The sequence below is a fragment of the Nerophis ophidion genome, linkage group LG09, assembly GCF_033978795.1.
Source record: "Nerophis ophidion isolate RoL-2023_Sa linkage group LG09, RoL_Noph_v1.0, whole genome shotgun sequence".
NCBI lineage: Eukaryota > Metazoa > Chordata > Actinopteri > Syngnathiformes > Syngnathidae > Nerophis > Nerophis ophidion.
The window spans coordinates 33,544,808-33,561,246 of record NC_084619.1 but is presented as its reverse complement, the minus strand read 5'-3'; the positions used below and the strand labels follow the sequence as shown (position 1 = coordinate 33,561,246).

The 16,439-nt window shown below is 37.7% G+C and overlaps 1 protein-coding gene across 1 annotated transcript in view; it reads left to right on the top strand.

Annotated features, from left to right (window-relative positions):
• The window catches only part of LOC133559270 (adhesion G protein-coupled receptor A1), a 557,171-nt gene that overhangs the window by 266,709 nt on the left and 274,023 nt on the right, over nucleotides 1-16,439 (top strand). The window contains exons 11-12 of the mRNA XM_061910875.1: nucleotides 32-193; nucleotides 6,704-6,925. Coding sequence (XP_061766859.1) covers nucleotides 32-193; nucleotides 6,704-6,925 — 384 coding nt within the window. The remainder of the gene's footprint in view (nucleotides 1-31; nucleotides 194-6,703; nucleotides 6,926-16,439) is intronic.

Sequence of the window (16,439 nt, the reverse complement as noted above, 5' to 3'; positions counted from 1 at the left end):
AAAGCATGTCTGCCTCTCTCTCTCTCTGCAGCTGGGGGACTATATTTCAGATATAGCCAGCAACATGATGCTGGTAGAGGAGCATATCCTGTGGATGGCTCAGAATGAAGCGCGGGCGTGCACTCGCATCGTTCAGTGTGTTGAGCGAATTGGTGACCTGGCACTGAGTAGGGACAATCGTGCTATTTCCAAGGTACGGCCTGACGAAACAAACACACACAGTAGTTACATTAAGAAATGTAAATTTTATTTTTTTATGATATTGAAACATGATTTGGTTTGGGTAACATGTCCTTTGATTTCATTCATCCCTTTGTCTGTAAAAGAAGGAACAGAGTGAAACCTCAACGTACGATTTCAGATATTAGCTGCTTCGCTGCTTTTTGTTATGGTTTAAGTTGCATGCATAATTTGAGACACAGCACCAACCCCCATCCCTTTGAAGTAGTATTCTTCATAGGGTTGAGCAAGATTTATAATGGTAGTTAAATAATAAAGAAACAATCATATGTTTTGATTAGACCCTTGACATGCGGGATTTAGGGCCGCTCAGAGATAGACACAATTGTGCCCTCCAACCATTGGAACACGTAAAATTAGTGCAAATCAAAAAAAAAACGGACGACCAGATCAGAAAAAAAAAACATTGGATATGTGTTCTACCTATTAGCAAGCAGCCTACCCAGCGAGTCAGCACTGCTGCAGCATCAGTCCGTCTCACAAGAAACCGCTACTAGCGTCTGCGACATACAACCACAAACGTCCAAATTACAAAACATGTATCCATGAATATATTGAGAAGTTACAGATGCTGTGTTTAGCATTTTTCGGGTGCTTCACATTCGTGTTCAGATTACGGTTAAGGTGCAGTGATTACATAACATTTAGATTGTTACTGTGACTGATTTAGTAAGAAAGACGACATAAAAGCTCAACAGAAATAAAAAGGTAGGAAGTCGAAAGTAGAAATGTTTATTGCAAACAGTCATCGATCCGACATTAAAACATGTCAAGACACTTCCTCAAAACAATCGCACACTTTTCCGGCTTTAAAATAAAAGTGCTACGCTAAGCATCCGGTTTACCTACATTTAGGGTTTCTCCTTAATGTATGGATTCATATTAGCCGCCACACCTAGTAAGATAAAGTAATATAATATATTGTAGCGTCCAGGAGAAAACAAACAAAGTCTGACTTTCTTGTTAGCTTTTATTGACAATTTTTTGATAACAACGCGCCCAATTCCAACAAGTATTCCGTCCGTGCACACGTCTGCCTCTGTGCTTCACTTCTTGACACACAGCACTTGTTCATTCTACGCCGACACGATGTGTTCACAGACCATGAGAAAAATGACCATCATAACACACAAATATACACATTAACACAAGCAGGTAGTTACAGTACGAATGGCTATACATAGTTTATTATTATTTGCGCACTATTGACTAATAATGCATCGAAAATTTGGCCAGAAAACATGTACTTTAATCACCGGAACAGTGCTCCCAAAACCGATGTTGTGATGACGTAATTTACACACAAAGGGTTGTCTAGAGCGAACGCAGAGTGTCCGCACTGAGGACGTTCTTTAAAAAAATTGAGATATGTTCGCAATCAGCGATCTTCACAATTGAGGATGACACTAGCGGCTTTTTAATGAGAGAGAGGCTCCCAGCAACGCGAAGCAAGTGTGACGTCAGCTTCCTTTTCGTTGCGGACATAGTGCATCACAATCTAAACAGTCTCTAAACAGTACAGTCGCCAATAACACCAAAAATAGATGCTAGATTTGTTGCAAGTCCTTATTAAAGAAAGAGTGAGAGAAATCTCAATTAAAAAAATATATTTTCAAAGTACGTTATACCAGTGGTCCGCAACCACCGGGCTGCAGAATAATTGTTTATTATTTTTTATTTAAAAAATTAAATAAAATAAAAAAATAAAAATAAAAAAATATATTTTTTTTATCGAATCAACATAAAAAACACAATATACACTTACAATTAGTGCACCAACCACAAAAACCTCCCTTTTTCATGACAAAATCGTCCCTTTTTCATGACAAAAAAAAAAAAAAAGTCCCCCCCCCCCGGGCCGCAGGACAAATTATTAAGCGTTGACCGGTCCGCGGATACAAAAAGGTTGGGGACCACTGCATTATACAATAAGCAGCAACAAGCTACAATTTTAAACAAAGAACAAAACAATATATAAGAAAAACATTTTCATGTTAATACTCTACCATATTTTCCGGACTATAAGGCACACTCAAAGTCCACGCCTTCTAACCTGGTGAGCCTAATGTACGGAATAATTTTGGTTGTGCTTTACCGACTTCGAAGCTTTTTTATTTGGTACATGGTGTATTGATAAGTGTGACCAGTAGATGGCAGTCACACAGAAGAGATACGTGTAGACTGCAAGATGACGCCGGTAAACAACACCAAAACTTTAAATGTTCCATTGAAAATATATAACATTACACACGGCGTGCAGAAATCGGTCAAAATGTTTTATTATGACTTTGGTAAGCTATGAAGCCGCACCGCTTGATGGATTGTCGGAGCATTACGGCTACCGTAGTCAGACGTACTGTGCTTCCACATACTATGGTGTGTGTATAAGAACCGCAAAATGTCACCTATTAGGAGACATAGTGTAATATTAGTCTGTGATATTTGCACCTAAATAAATGCTAGTACATCAGTTGAGGAATATGGCGGGAATATCGTGTTAATATTCTATAACATGCTCTTGTCCAGTCCAAGATTACAGAATGATTAGCAGTTTCAATATTTGATGTTATTAATAGATAAAGTTAAAACTTTGTCATGCAGCAAAATGAAGACCATTAACTTGTACAACATGTCATGTACACAATATTAGAAGCATTTATACAGGTAGAAATATCACGGATTACAGCTGGAAGGGAATGAATTATACATCCTAATAAATTGCTTTAATTTTTTTAAATGACCAGCGCCCCCCGCGACCCCGAAAGGGAACAAGCGGTAGAAATGGATGGATGGATGGACACATATGGTTTTTATGATCATCAAAGACATACAAAAAATATTGCTATTTTGGTGAACTGTTTGACTATTTAATGTTAATACAAATTATTCAGTGAACTGTTTTTAATGTTTGGTTTACAATTGTCACTCAGATTGTCTATATTGTTGTTGTAAGAATAACAATGCTGTGGATGATTTTAATGAATAGGATCAATGTTGTCTTGAAGTCATGCATTTTAGTATTTAACAAATTATACACATGTTTGTTTTAATGTTGTTTTAATTTCATTGTGTCAAAATACATCTGTTAAGTGGTTTCTGTCCAACGGTTCTCTCAGACCGCCAAGATGTGCTGGTGTCACGTCACGTACTTTAAATGTCTTCTTTGAGAACGTTCTGACAGTTATTAAACAAGTCGATTTTTTTATTTTATCATATGCTTTAAAAATACCGACCTACAGTAAACGGTGTCAGTCCTTCCTATCCTTGGCTTGATAGTAGTATGCAAGGCTCTGTTTGATTGGTGAAATGGTTTCAAACGTCACTGGTGCTTACATTGGATCGGTGAAACCGAGTCATGTGACCGCTGGAAGAAGGCAAGGTAAAGATCCAAATTAATATGTCTGTACAAGCAGCAATCAATATAATATGAATACATATGATATAAATAAATATATCAGAGTTAACATAGCGTTTGTTCTTCACAAATATATCCATGTAAAAGTAGGACATTTATTGCTTTAAAACTACTCCGATAAGTAATATTTAGCCAAAAAGTTACTTAAGTTAATGTAACAGAATTAGAGGCCTACTGAAATGAGATTTTCTTATTTAAACGGGGATAGCAGGTCCATTTTATGTGTCGTACTTGATCATTTTGCGATATTGCCATATTTTTGCTGAAAGGATTTAGTAGAGAACATCGACGATGAGGTTCGCAACTTTTGGTCGCCAATAAAAAAGCCTTGCCTGTACCGGAAGTAGCAGACGATATGCGCCTGACGTCACGGGTTGTGGAGCTCCTTACATCCTCATATTGTTTACAATAATGGCCACAAGCAGCGAGAGCGATTCGGACCGAGAAAGCGAGAATTTCCCCATTAATTTGAGCGAGGATGAAAGATTTGTGGATGAGGAAAGTGAGAGTGAAGGACTCAGATGTTATTAGACACATTTACTAGGATAATTCTGGAAAATCCCTTATCTGCTTATTGTGTTACTAGTGTTTTAGTGAGATTATATGGTCGTACCTGTACAACCTGAAGGTCAGCCCCGCACCTTTCTTCAGCACCAGTTGAAAGGTGGGGGCAATGCCCATCTCTGCCCTTCGCAAGGGACCCTCTTCAAAACACGATCTTTCGAAATTATCGCTGCATAATACACTGTACTTTGTGTGTGTGGTCCAATCCAACCGTGTTCTCTTGACCGCTCTGTTCCATGGTAAAGCTTGACTGTCATCTTTCAGGAATGTAAACAATGAAACATCGGCTGTGTTTGTGTTGCTAAAGCCGGCCGCAATACACCACTTCCCCCACAGCTTTCTTCTTTGATGTCTCTATTGTCCATTGAACAAATTGCAATAGATTCAGCAACACAGATGTCCAGAATACTGTGGAGTTCCGCGATGAAAACAGACGAGCTAATAGCTGGGAACGATGCTGGAACAAAATGTGACGTCACGTGCACGCGTCATCATACCAAGAAGTTTCAGCCGGATATTTCGGCGCGAAATTTAGAATTGCAATTTAGTAAACTAACCCGACTGTATTGGCACGTGTTGCAACGTTAAGATTTCATCATTGATTTATAAACTATCAGACTGCGTGGTCAGTAGTAGTGGGTTTCAGTAGGCCTTTAATTCAACTTGTTAATACCCACCTTTGGAATTAGTCGAAGCAAGAGGTCTACCAATACAACTCCAAAATAGAATGGAGACAATGATAACACACACTACTGCAGGGGTCACCAACCTTTTTGAAACCAAGAGCTACTTCTTGGGTACTGATTGATGCGAAGGGCTACCAGTTTGATACACACTTAAATAAATTGCTAGAAATAGCCAATTTGCTCAATTTACCTTTAATAAATAAATCTATATATATTTAAAAAATGGATATTTCTTTTTGTCATTCCGTCGTACATTGTTTTCCTCTTATGGAAAGTTTTATGTAGAGAATAAATTATGAAAAAAAACACTTAATTGAACGGTTTAAAAGATGAGAAAACACGAAAAAAATGAAAATTACATTTTGAAACAGTTTATCTTCAATTTCGACTCTTTAAAATTCAAAATACAACCGAAAAAAAGAAGAGAAAAACTAACTAATTAGAATATTTTTGAAAAAATAAAAAAAAATATTTATGTTACATCATTAGTAATTTTTCCTGGTAAAGATTAATTTTAGAATTTTGATGATGTGTTTTAAATAGGTTAAAATCCAATCTGCACCTTGTTAGAAAAATATAACAAATTGAACCAAGCTATATTTCTAACAAAGACAAATCATTATTTCTTCTAGATTTTCCAGAACGAAAATGTTAAAAGAAATTCAAAAGACTTTGAAATAAGATTTAAATTTGATTCTACAGATTTTCTGGATTTGCCAGAATATTTTTTTTGAATCTTAATCATAAATTAGTTTGAAGAAATATTTCACAAATATTCTTTGTTGAAAAAACAGAAGCTAAAATGAAGAATTAAATTAAAATGTATTTATTATTCTTTACAATGAAAAAAATGCATTTACTTGAACATTGATTTAAATTGTCAGGAGAGAAGAGGAAGGAATTTAAAAGGTAAGTGTTTAAAAATCCTAAAATCATTTTTAAATTTGTATTTTTTTCTCTAAAATTGTCTTTCTAAAAGTTATAAGAAGCAAAGTAAAAATAATAATGAATTTATTTAAAAAATTAAAGACCAAGTCTTTAAAATATTTTCTTGGATTTTCAAATTCTATTTGAGTTTTGTCTCTCTTAGAATTAAAAATGTCGAGCAAAGCGAGACCAACTTGCTAGCAAATAATTCAAATTTCAAAAATAGAGGCAGCTCACTTGTAAGTGCTGCTATTTGAGCTATTTTTAGAACAGGCCAGCGGGCGACTCATCTGGTCCTTACGGGCTACCTGGTGCCCGCGGGCACCGCATTGGTGACCCCTGCACTACTGTATGCTCTCCCATATTACAAAAGGACATATAATTTGACTAAAAATCTACTATTAATCCTGTTTTGACTTTCACATTCGGTTGGTGACAAAAAATATTGCCAAAATACAATATTGGCCCAATTTTTATCTTGGTTATTACGCGGCCAAATATTGTCCATATGGAATGAGTCTGTTTGCACGCATATCATGACACAGATTTGAGTGTCCAAACAATGAATCCTGAATCCTATCCATCAGTCAATCAATCTATTTATATAGATAGCCCTTAACTACAATCACAAACCACAACAACATTTCCTGATATGAACCCACATGAATAAGAACTTCAAAAACCCTTTTTCTCTTTTTCAATAAGTACAGCTGCAAAATAAGTCACCGTAGGGCAAAGAGAGTTGCAAATGGAGTCTTCTAATAATGAAAAAAACTATTAAACATTTGTTTCACTAAAATCCCTTAAACTCTCTCCCAACCTCTTATTGTTATGCTTTTTCAGCCATTCATATTTCTTTCTCTCTTTTAAGGTGTCTGCAAACATCGCTCTGGAAGCCTTTCTGATCCGACCTTCCAACTTTCTCGGTCTGTCGTGCACAGCGCTCCAAGAGCCTCCATTGTCAGCCCTACTGGATAGCCATACCCTGAAGGAAAAGGATACGAGCAGGGGACATGACACCATGGGCGAATCGTTCCTCAACTTCAAATGTGACACTCTCAATCGTGGATCACCAGCCAGTCAGCTTACCAAGGTAATACTACCAACTATTTTGAAAAACAGCTTTTCCTCTATCTGCTCTGCTGCTTACACAATCTTGACAGAGGTTGGGAAAATCCTTCTCTCTGGGGATATTTACTTCTAACTATTTTATATAAGATGCAGTAGTTTGACCTTTTAAACAGCAGTTTAAAATGATTATTGTTGTTGATCATTGCCATTATGACCCATACTGACTGAGTCAAACACCTTTAGCCTAATCAACTAAGATCCCTATAAATATGTGCTACACAACATATGCAAAGTATAAAATTGCATATTGCGTGTGATCTACTAAGACTCTGTGTACAATTGAGAATAGAATAGAATAGAATATAATAGAATGGAATAGAATAGAATAGAAAGTACTTTATTGATCCCTGGGGGAAATTCAGCCAAACAAGTACAAAAGTGACGCAGACTACCCCTTTTAATGAGGAGTTTGCATGCACTACCCGTATTGTGTGCCCATGGGATTACTCATTAACTGTACATTCACGTTGCCACGCTCACCAACCTGTAAAATTTTGCAGTGCTGAACAAGCAGCACACATGCAATATATGACACATGTTCTACAATAGGCCTCACGGTGGGAGAGGGGTTATAGCGTCTGCCTCACAATACGAAGGTACTGAGTAGTTTGGGTCCAATCCGGGGCTCGGGATCCTTCTGTATGGAGTTCGCATGTCCTCCCCATGAATGCGTGGGTTCCCTCCGGGTACTCCAGCTTCCTCCCACTCCCAAAGACATGCACCTGGGGATAGGTTGATTGGCAACACTAGACTGGCCCTAGTGTGTGAATGTGAGTGTGAATGTTGTCTGTCTATCTGTGTTGGCCCTGCAATGAGGTGGCAACTTTTCCAGGGTGTACGTCACCTTCCACCCAGTTGTAGCTGAGATAGGCACCAGCGCCCCACGGTAGAAAATGGAAGGATGGATGTTCTACAATATAGACAACAGAAATTATTTTTTAGTACAGTTAACGCACGATCTGCAAGGAGGTGGTGAACAATCACAACACTGTAACACTTTATGCCTTTAGAATGATCCAAATGCAAGAAAATGCATATTACGAGACTGTTTTATATAGTAGATATGTTGTAATAATATATTTTCTAAATAAGAAAATAATAATAATAATAATAAAATTGCTAACAGACACCAAAACTCATGAATTAAATTTGTTCTAATCCTCGCCTTCAACCAACCTATAGCTATAAAATAATGAAATCACATTCTGAACAGAGGATGTGTCTAACGTTTATTTGTTGTAAATATTTGTAGAATACATAATACAGAGCTGCAGGACAATCTTTCTCACTGCCATTTTTGCGCAACTGCCAGTTTGCACATCCTTTCTAGATGTACTAAATATAGATGCAAAACAGCTGCCGCAGAACAGTTTCAATTTTGATAAATCAAACTGCGTATGCTAAATCATTGAATTATAATTTTTCTCCTCCCAGTTATGGGTGTTCTGATAAACAGAACACAAGTTTATTTCTGTGTCCTTCTCGCCAGTTTCCGGTCCCAAATGGCAGTCAAACTGTACCGACTTGTCAGAATACCTACTCAGACATCTCATATCCAGGTGATATGCATGATTTACGACCTAGAATAAACTTCCAGGGAGCAAGGAAGCTCAAAAGCAGCCGACTGCTCAATGATGTAGCCGTAGAATAGAATAGAATAGAATAGAATTGACTTAATTGTCATTATATTTGCATTCAACAAGATAAAAGACTCCAACTTAAGGTGCGGTTGTGGGAACAAATATAGGGTAAAATAAATAACACAAGAGGTAATAAAGGAACAACTAACAATTGAAATAAACAGACTACTACCCAATAAAAATAACAAGCAATCCTGTACAATATACAAAACACGATAGAAATACAAAATACTAAATACTGTACAATATACAGAACAAGACAAGAGTACCGAAGTAATAAATAACAATCAGACACACGGAAGTGAGTGCACGGCACCACTATAAATAGTTTGTCTGTGTTAGCACTTATAATAACAATATCAATAATACTTGGTTAGTATTCAAGTCATGAAATGTAAATGGAGCAGTTTTGATGGTTTTTAAATGGATATTTATTGGATTTTAGGGTGAAAAGTAGGAGCTCCCATTGGCTCCGCTGTAAACTGTAAGTTAGAGTGCATTAAAAAAAAAATCCATCCATCGTCCAAAAAGTGCAATTCCCCTTTAACACATACAAGAAAAGTAAAAGTGCTCACGCTAAAAAAATATCGGTTAGATTTATTGAGCTTGTATTTCCTCCTTCCTTCGCTTTCTATAGGTCTCACCAGATAAGTTGGACGTCCCCCTTTTTATTGTAAAATATAATCAATCTTTTAAATTGCCGTCCACCCCTCTTTGACCGTGATGTCGCCCTCCACTGAAACCCAGCAGCAGGTGAGTCAGGTTCATGGCGCAGGTCAGCAGCAGGTCTTAGCACAGGTATTAAGTACTGGTGTTGTATTGTTATTTCTTTAAAAACAACCTTCCAATTATGTACAATGTACAGAGTGCGCATAACAATTATTTTTTTTTATTCACGAATGTATTATTATTATTATTTTTAATTGTACATTCTGCACAGTGGCACCCCCTCCTACAGATGGCACCTAGTTTGCCCTTCGGCAAAGCCAGTCCTGGGTGTACATATACTTGCAAATGGCAACAGGTGATATAATGAGCTGGCGATATCAAGGGAATCCTCAAACTCCCATGGTATTGCAATTTTAAAACTTGAACATTTTAACATTTTCCCTTAGCAGCAGTTTCACCTGGTATTTAATTGATTTGTTTACGTGAGTTGATGTGTTCTGCCCAGAGGGAACCAGTGGAAATGTGCTGGTGCTACTGTGTTTATTCCACTTGTGTAATCGTCTTTGGTAAGAATGTCATGTCTCTGTGCTTTGGCAGCAGCTAAAGTATTTTTCCACATTTGACCTCAGGGCTGTGTCTTGTGTCCATGCAATAGTGAGTGCATGTTTCTGCAGGCTTAGAAGTCACACTCGGTTAAGGAGATGCAGCCCTTCAGAATTGTTCCCACATTGCCTCTTTAGAATTCTCAGATGGGCATCAAAATAAGAGCCACGTAGAGCCTTACACTGGTAGACACGGAAATATATGATTTCATGATTTCCATGATACTTTGTAGACAGGTGGTACACGTGCATTGCAACTAGGGCTGTCACAAAAAAATATATTGCAATAATCATGTATAAACACAAATGCTTGTTTACCTTAACCGGGGATGGTTACTTGAAAGGGGGCACAGGTTTTTTTATGGTCAATGATCAGGTCAATGCACACGTCAGTGCAAAGATGAGTGAGAAGACGCTCACTGGTGTTCTCGCTGTCAAATACCGCTGCAAAATAATAGTTAACACATTTTTAGCAAAATAAATGATGTGCATTGTAGTAAAACATTTAAACAATGTTTGTGTATGAAACTCTGACACTAGACACTAGTTTTGCCAACATATGTTGTTTTTTTAAGTACTTTAAATGATGCAAGGAAGTCATTTCCATCCATCCATCCATATTCTACCGCTTGTCCTTCTTGCACCTCACCGCAGGAACAACACAGACAAAATTCACACATAAGGGCCAATTTAGTGTTGCCAATCAGCCTATCCCAAGGTGCATGTCTTTAGAAGTGCAAGGAAGCCCGAGGTCAGTTGTGGTGAGCCTAACCTTCTGTATGCGTACAGTATAGCCCTTGCCTGAAGCTCAGTAACTATTGCCCGATTGCTTAAGATGAATTTATTGGAATTTTCACTTGAATTAACAAGCCTTCACCTCAGTTCACAATGCTTCAGGCAAGATCAAGCCATCTCACTTCTTTCACCTCCTTAGATTCCATGTTTGCATGCACTGATACCCATGCAATCGCATTTTCTCAAAATTGCATAGCAAGTTATTCCTGAGGTGGATTAAAGGCAGCGGTCTTTACAGTCCTTGTATCAAGAAAACACTACGGCTACATGGGTTCCTTTCGGTTCTTTGGTCCAAATGTTGCATAGAATATGTTTTACAGACCATCTTCAAGCCATTTTCTGACCGTCTTATTTGTGTGCCTCCACTTTGACTGTGTCTGCTCACTGCCAGCCACGTTGTAAATTGTTAGCTCGTTCATATTGGGTCTACTGACAGATAAAAATTATAAATACACTTTACTTTGTATTTGAAATGGCAAAAGTGGAGGACACGTGTGTATATATACGAGTCAGTCCGCCCCACAACAAGAGGATAATGAAACTGAATGTGCTTATTGACTACAGTGTCGGACTACCATGGTGGACTCAGGCAAAACTCTTTGGGTAAATCTCTACCACAAATGGAGATATCCGCTGACATCACAATTGGGGAGAAAAACAATTAACAAATTGGGCAAATTCTAAATCAGGGGTGTCAAACTCATATACAGAGTGGGTCACATTTTTAAACTGAAGAAAGCCGCGGGCCAAGATTGAACACATTAACCTTTTAATATGGACCCAAACAGTTTTGCATTGAATATTGAACAAGCAAGGCTTATATAACTTTATAGTGACATGCAAAATCCAGTTTCAAATAATAATAACAATACTTAAAAAATATCAATGGCATATAAAAAAAAAATTAATAAAAATTGAATGCCTCTTTTCAATTTGCAGCCTTCTGAGGTAAATATAAAAAAAAAACTTTTTCCACAGGCCAATAATACATTTGAAAGTAAAATAACAATAAGGAATGAATCAAACATTCAAGCCTTGAAGTAGCAAGAGAAAGTGAATGAATAAAACGTTAATTATTGCTCAGTTTGTTCCACTGATTTGGTTAAACAACGCTTATACAACCTAAAAGTGCAAAATCAACTTTCAAAAAACAAACGAAAAAACATCACAGAAATAAAATTTAAATGAAAAATGTAATGCCTCTTTTCTATTTGCAGCCTTCTATTGTAAATATCAACATTAACTTTTTCCACTAGCTAATACATTTGAAAATAAAATAATGAGGTGGTCGAGGTTGGGGAGTGGCGGGGTTTGGTGGTAGCGGGGGTGGATATTGTAGCGTCCCTGAAGAGTTAGTGCTGCAAGGGATTATGGGTATTCTGTTGTGTTCATGTCGTGTTTCGGTGGGGTTGTTCTCCCGAATTGAGTTTGTCATTCTTGTTTGGTGTGGCTTCACAGCGTGGCGCATATTTGTAACAGTGTTAAAGTTGTTTATACGGCCACCCTCAGTGTGACCTGTATGGCTGTTGATCAAATATGCCTTGCATTCACTTGTCTTGTGTGTGTGTGTGTGTGTGTGTGTGTGTGTGTGTGTGTGTGTGTGTGTGTGTGTGTGTGTGTGTGTGTGTGTGTGTGTGTGTGCATACAAGCTGCATATATTATGTGACTTGGCCGGCACGTATGTATAGAGGAAAAGCGGACGTAACGACAGGTTGTGGAAAACGCTAAAGGCAGTGCCTTTAAGGCACGACCCCAATATTGTTGTCCGGGGAGAAATTCGGTAGAATGGTTGCCCCGGGAGATTTTCGGGAGGGGCAATAAACTTCGGGAGTTTCCCGGGAAAATCAGGAGGGTTGGCAAGTATAAATATAAGCGGTGAATGCGGTGTTACGGCGGCACTGCCGCTGTATAATCCTGGCGGGCCACCTCTAATGTTAATTTGATATTGCCTCAAGGGCCAAATGCAATTACACTACGGGCCAAATTTGGCCTGTAGGCCAGAGTTTGACACCCATGTTTTAAATGGATCGTTTGGAGGAAGCATGAAGGAAGGCAATATTGTTTTGTACATTTCTTCGCCATGCCTTCACATTTTCGGGACTTTTGCAGGTCCCAAATACACAAACACAGGGACCAACAGTAAGAAAAGTTGGTTTTGCATAAAATGTCCCTTTTAAAACTATGAGGCTGTGGTGCACAGTTACTTATGTTATTACTAGTACAAAAATGCTGTTTAGAATTAAATTCAGTAATGCGATGGAGACTATTGAGTCATGTCACTGGTAGTGTAGTGCTTCACACAGCTGACATGTGTGCAGCCAGCGCCAAATCGATTTCTCCTGTGAATGGTTTAGTGGGACTTTTTGTGCCGTGGTGTCGTCTGCCTGTCTTCCCACAAATTGGATTATTATCCAGCTTGATCTTATAGGCAGTAAAACACTGATAAATGAACATCATCGAGACAATTTTTCAATAGGATTTAAAATATTTACAGTTTCTCTTTGAAATGAAAAAACAGGCTTTTGGGGTTGTCATAACACCTGGCTATATTTCTTTATATTATACTCATCTTTATGAATTACATTTGAGTTGTTCCTCTGACTAAATGTTGCATCTTTCTAACACAAGAGGAAAATTAAAACCTCAATTGTGAACTGTTATTTTCTTTGATCATGTAAGTATTTTAAACACACATACTACAGTATCTAATTCTAAGAATAGCTTCCTTGCACGTCTGGCACATACAGTGATTGTCCTTTGAGACGCTGCATTACATCTGGTGTAGGTGTTTTAAAGAGGTGACTTAAAGAACGAGGCAATGAAGTGGATTTAAGTTAGCCAAAATCACTTCAACACAGAAACCTTAGTATATCTTGAGATATGATTCAGGATGAGTGAAAATCATCTGAGCTTTTTGAATTCTGCCAGATGTCTGTGGTTAAGTAGAAGAAATGTGTGACATTATCTTCCCTCAATATCGATTCAAATCTTTTTTAACAACAGTAATGTAGTTATTGATTGGCTGGTGAAAGCATGCACAACAAATGGGTGATGGTGGCGGGAAAAAAAAAATATATAAAAAAAAAGTTGTATATATATATATATATATATATATATATATATATATATATATATATATATAAAATTGAACTAATGTGTTATCTTCTGTTTTGAAAAATAACATGCACAGCATTACAGCTCTAAAATTGCACGATATAGATGCGCAGGGCCGTTATAATGTGCAACCAAGTCAGCTGTGGCTGCTTTTGGTGGCTCTGAATGGCCAATATGTGCATGTGTTTTATGTGGACAAAGATATAGAAAAAAAAAAGTTTTTTTTTTTTTTTTACACCAGAGTGAGGTAAATATGCATTATTTTAAATATGTGTGTATGTGTGGACACCAACCCAGTCAAAGAGAAATTGTTTTGTAAATGTTGTTGATTGGAAGATCCACGATCCTCGCTGTTTGTGACAAGGAATCTAAAGATTTCTGGATTCCCAAAGTAGGTTGGACACTAACGTTACCTGCGTTAGGGACTCGGATGGAGAGTTTGTTAGTGTCTTCCGTCAGTTTCAATAAAATGACTCCAAATGTTTGCCAAGTATGTTCAATGGATGTCTCAGATCCTGGAAAAGGATTTTGCTGCTCTACGAATATGAGCAATTTTTGTTGGTAATAGTATTTGATTTTTCCCAATTGAAGTGTTTTTAGAGATGCAGCTGGGCTCATTAAATAAAAAATAACTTTTGTTGCACATTATTTCCCCTATAGTACCCAGTTTTTGCATGGCTTTTAACGAGCTGACATTTCGAGAGCAACAGCATCCATATTGGCATCAGGAGCATAGTCTATCACTAGTTTTATTTGTGATAATGATGTGATCTTATATTGATAATGAACATACCAATAGCACAAACGTATTCCCAGTCGCGTCAAAGATTTACAATGATACCTCGACTTAATAGAGCACCAACTTGATTGTTTTGAGATAAGTGCTGACTCAACTAATTTGTATGCTTTCAATCAATCAATCAACATTTATTTATACATTTATTTATACAGCCCTTAATCACAAGTGTCTCAAAGGGCTGGACAAGCCACAACGACATCCTCGGCTCAAATTCCACGCCAGTACATGAAAAAACTCAACCCGATGGGAACAATGACAAACCTTGGAGGGGACCGCAGTTGTGGTATACGTAAGTAGTAAAACATTTAAAGTCGCATCTTAAGTGCACAGGAAGCCAGTACAGGTGAGCCAGTATAGGCGTAATATGATCAAACTTTCTTGTTCTTGTCAAAAGTCTAGCAGCTGTATTCTGTACCGACTGTAATCTTTTAATGCTAGACATAAGGAGACCCAGAAATATGACATTACAGTATCAAGAAGAGACGTCCAATTGTATCAGGTAATAATTGGATATTTCTTTAGTGTACAGGAGTATCATAACTTTGGAGGGGTGGCACCAACCGGACAAGTACTGAATCTATCGTATTACCGTGGTATTGTGTAAGACCATACCTATCAATTATAGTCTGGAGCGCCACACACCAAGGTTTTGATGGGGTATTGATATGGATATTAAAATCCCACAATATAATTATATTATCTGCATACGTCACTAGATCAGCGACAAACTCTGAAATATCACAGATAAAGTCCAAATAGGGCTCATGGGGGCGATAGATAACAGCCAGTTCTGTGTGACAGAACTCATAGTAAGCACCTCAAATGATTGATATTTTTTTTACTTAGGTTAGGGGGTAAGCTTAAGGATTTCATTGTATATTAGTGCGACCCTCTCACCCCTTTTAAGGGGGACGGGTTATATGTGCATCCGTATAGTTAGGAGGAGATGGCTTGTTCAGCGCAAAAAATGTGTCTGGTGTGAGCCACGTTTCACTGAGACCAATGACGTTAAGATTGTGGTCTCGAATGACCTCATTAACTAATAACGTTTTTGGAGACAATGATGTGATGTTTAAAAAGCCCATGTTATAGGCTGTTTTGAGGAATTCTTGTTAATTATTTCCGTAGTAGTGATATTAATAATGTTACGTTTGCATTGTGTAGTGCACCTTAAATAATTTCGATCACATCTAGGAATTGATATGATGTGTATCTTCAGATTGTTTGCTTTGTGCGGCGATAGATTGAACACGCCATGATTTGCATGTTCACTTCTGGCACAGTCACAACAGAGAAAAACGTTATGTGAGTTGTGTATTATTCTAGGAGAAATGCTATGTGTGCAGGAATGTTCGAGCCTGGCGCTGGTTAGTTCTAGCTTGATTGACTCCTCACCCGGACTAAGAGACACTGTAATTGCCTTTGTCCAAGCTTGCTCTAGTGTAGTAAGTCAAGTGTGATTCAGCCAGTAATATATGTTCCTTGATAGCGTGATAGCGCCTTCCCTGTTAAGGTGAAGGCCGTCCCTCCTCAGCAAGCCCGGTTTGCCTCAGAAAGAGGGCCAATTATCAATAAACGTTGCTTTAAGTTGCAAGCCCAATTACATGGGTTCCAATTCATCTTAATTGGAGATGTTGAGTTGATATACAAATGTTTTGAGTTAAGAGCTCAGTCACAGAACCACTTAAGCTTGTAAGTTTAGGTACTACTGTATGCATTGCACAACTATTCTGTGTAGAGGTGTCCCAATACAACTTTTCTCTTTTGATACTATAACAGTATTTGAGACTAGACAATTGGCCAGTGCCCATATTTATCGGACACATTATCAGCATGACTAATAACACATACTCTTCT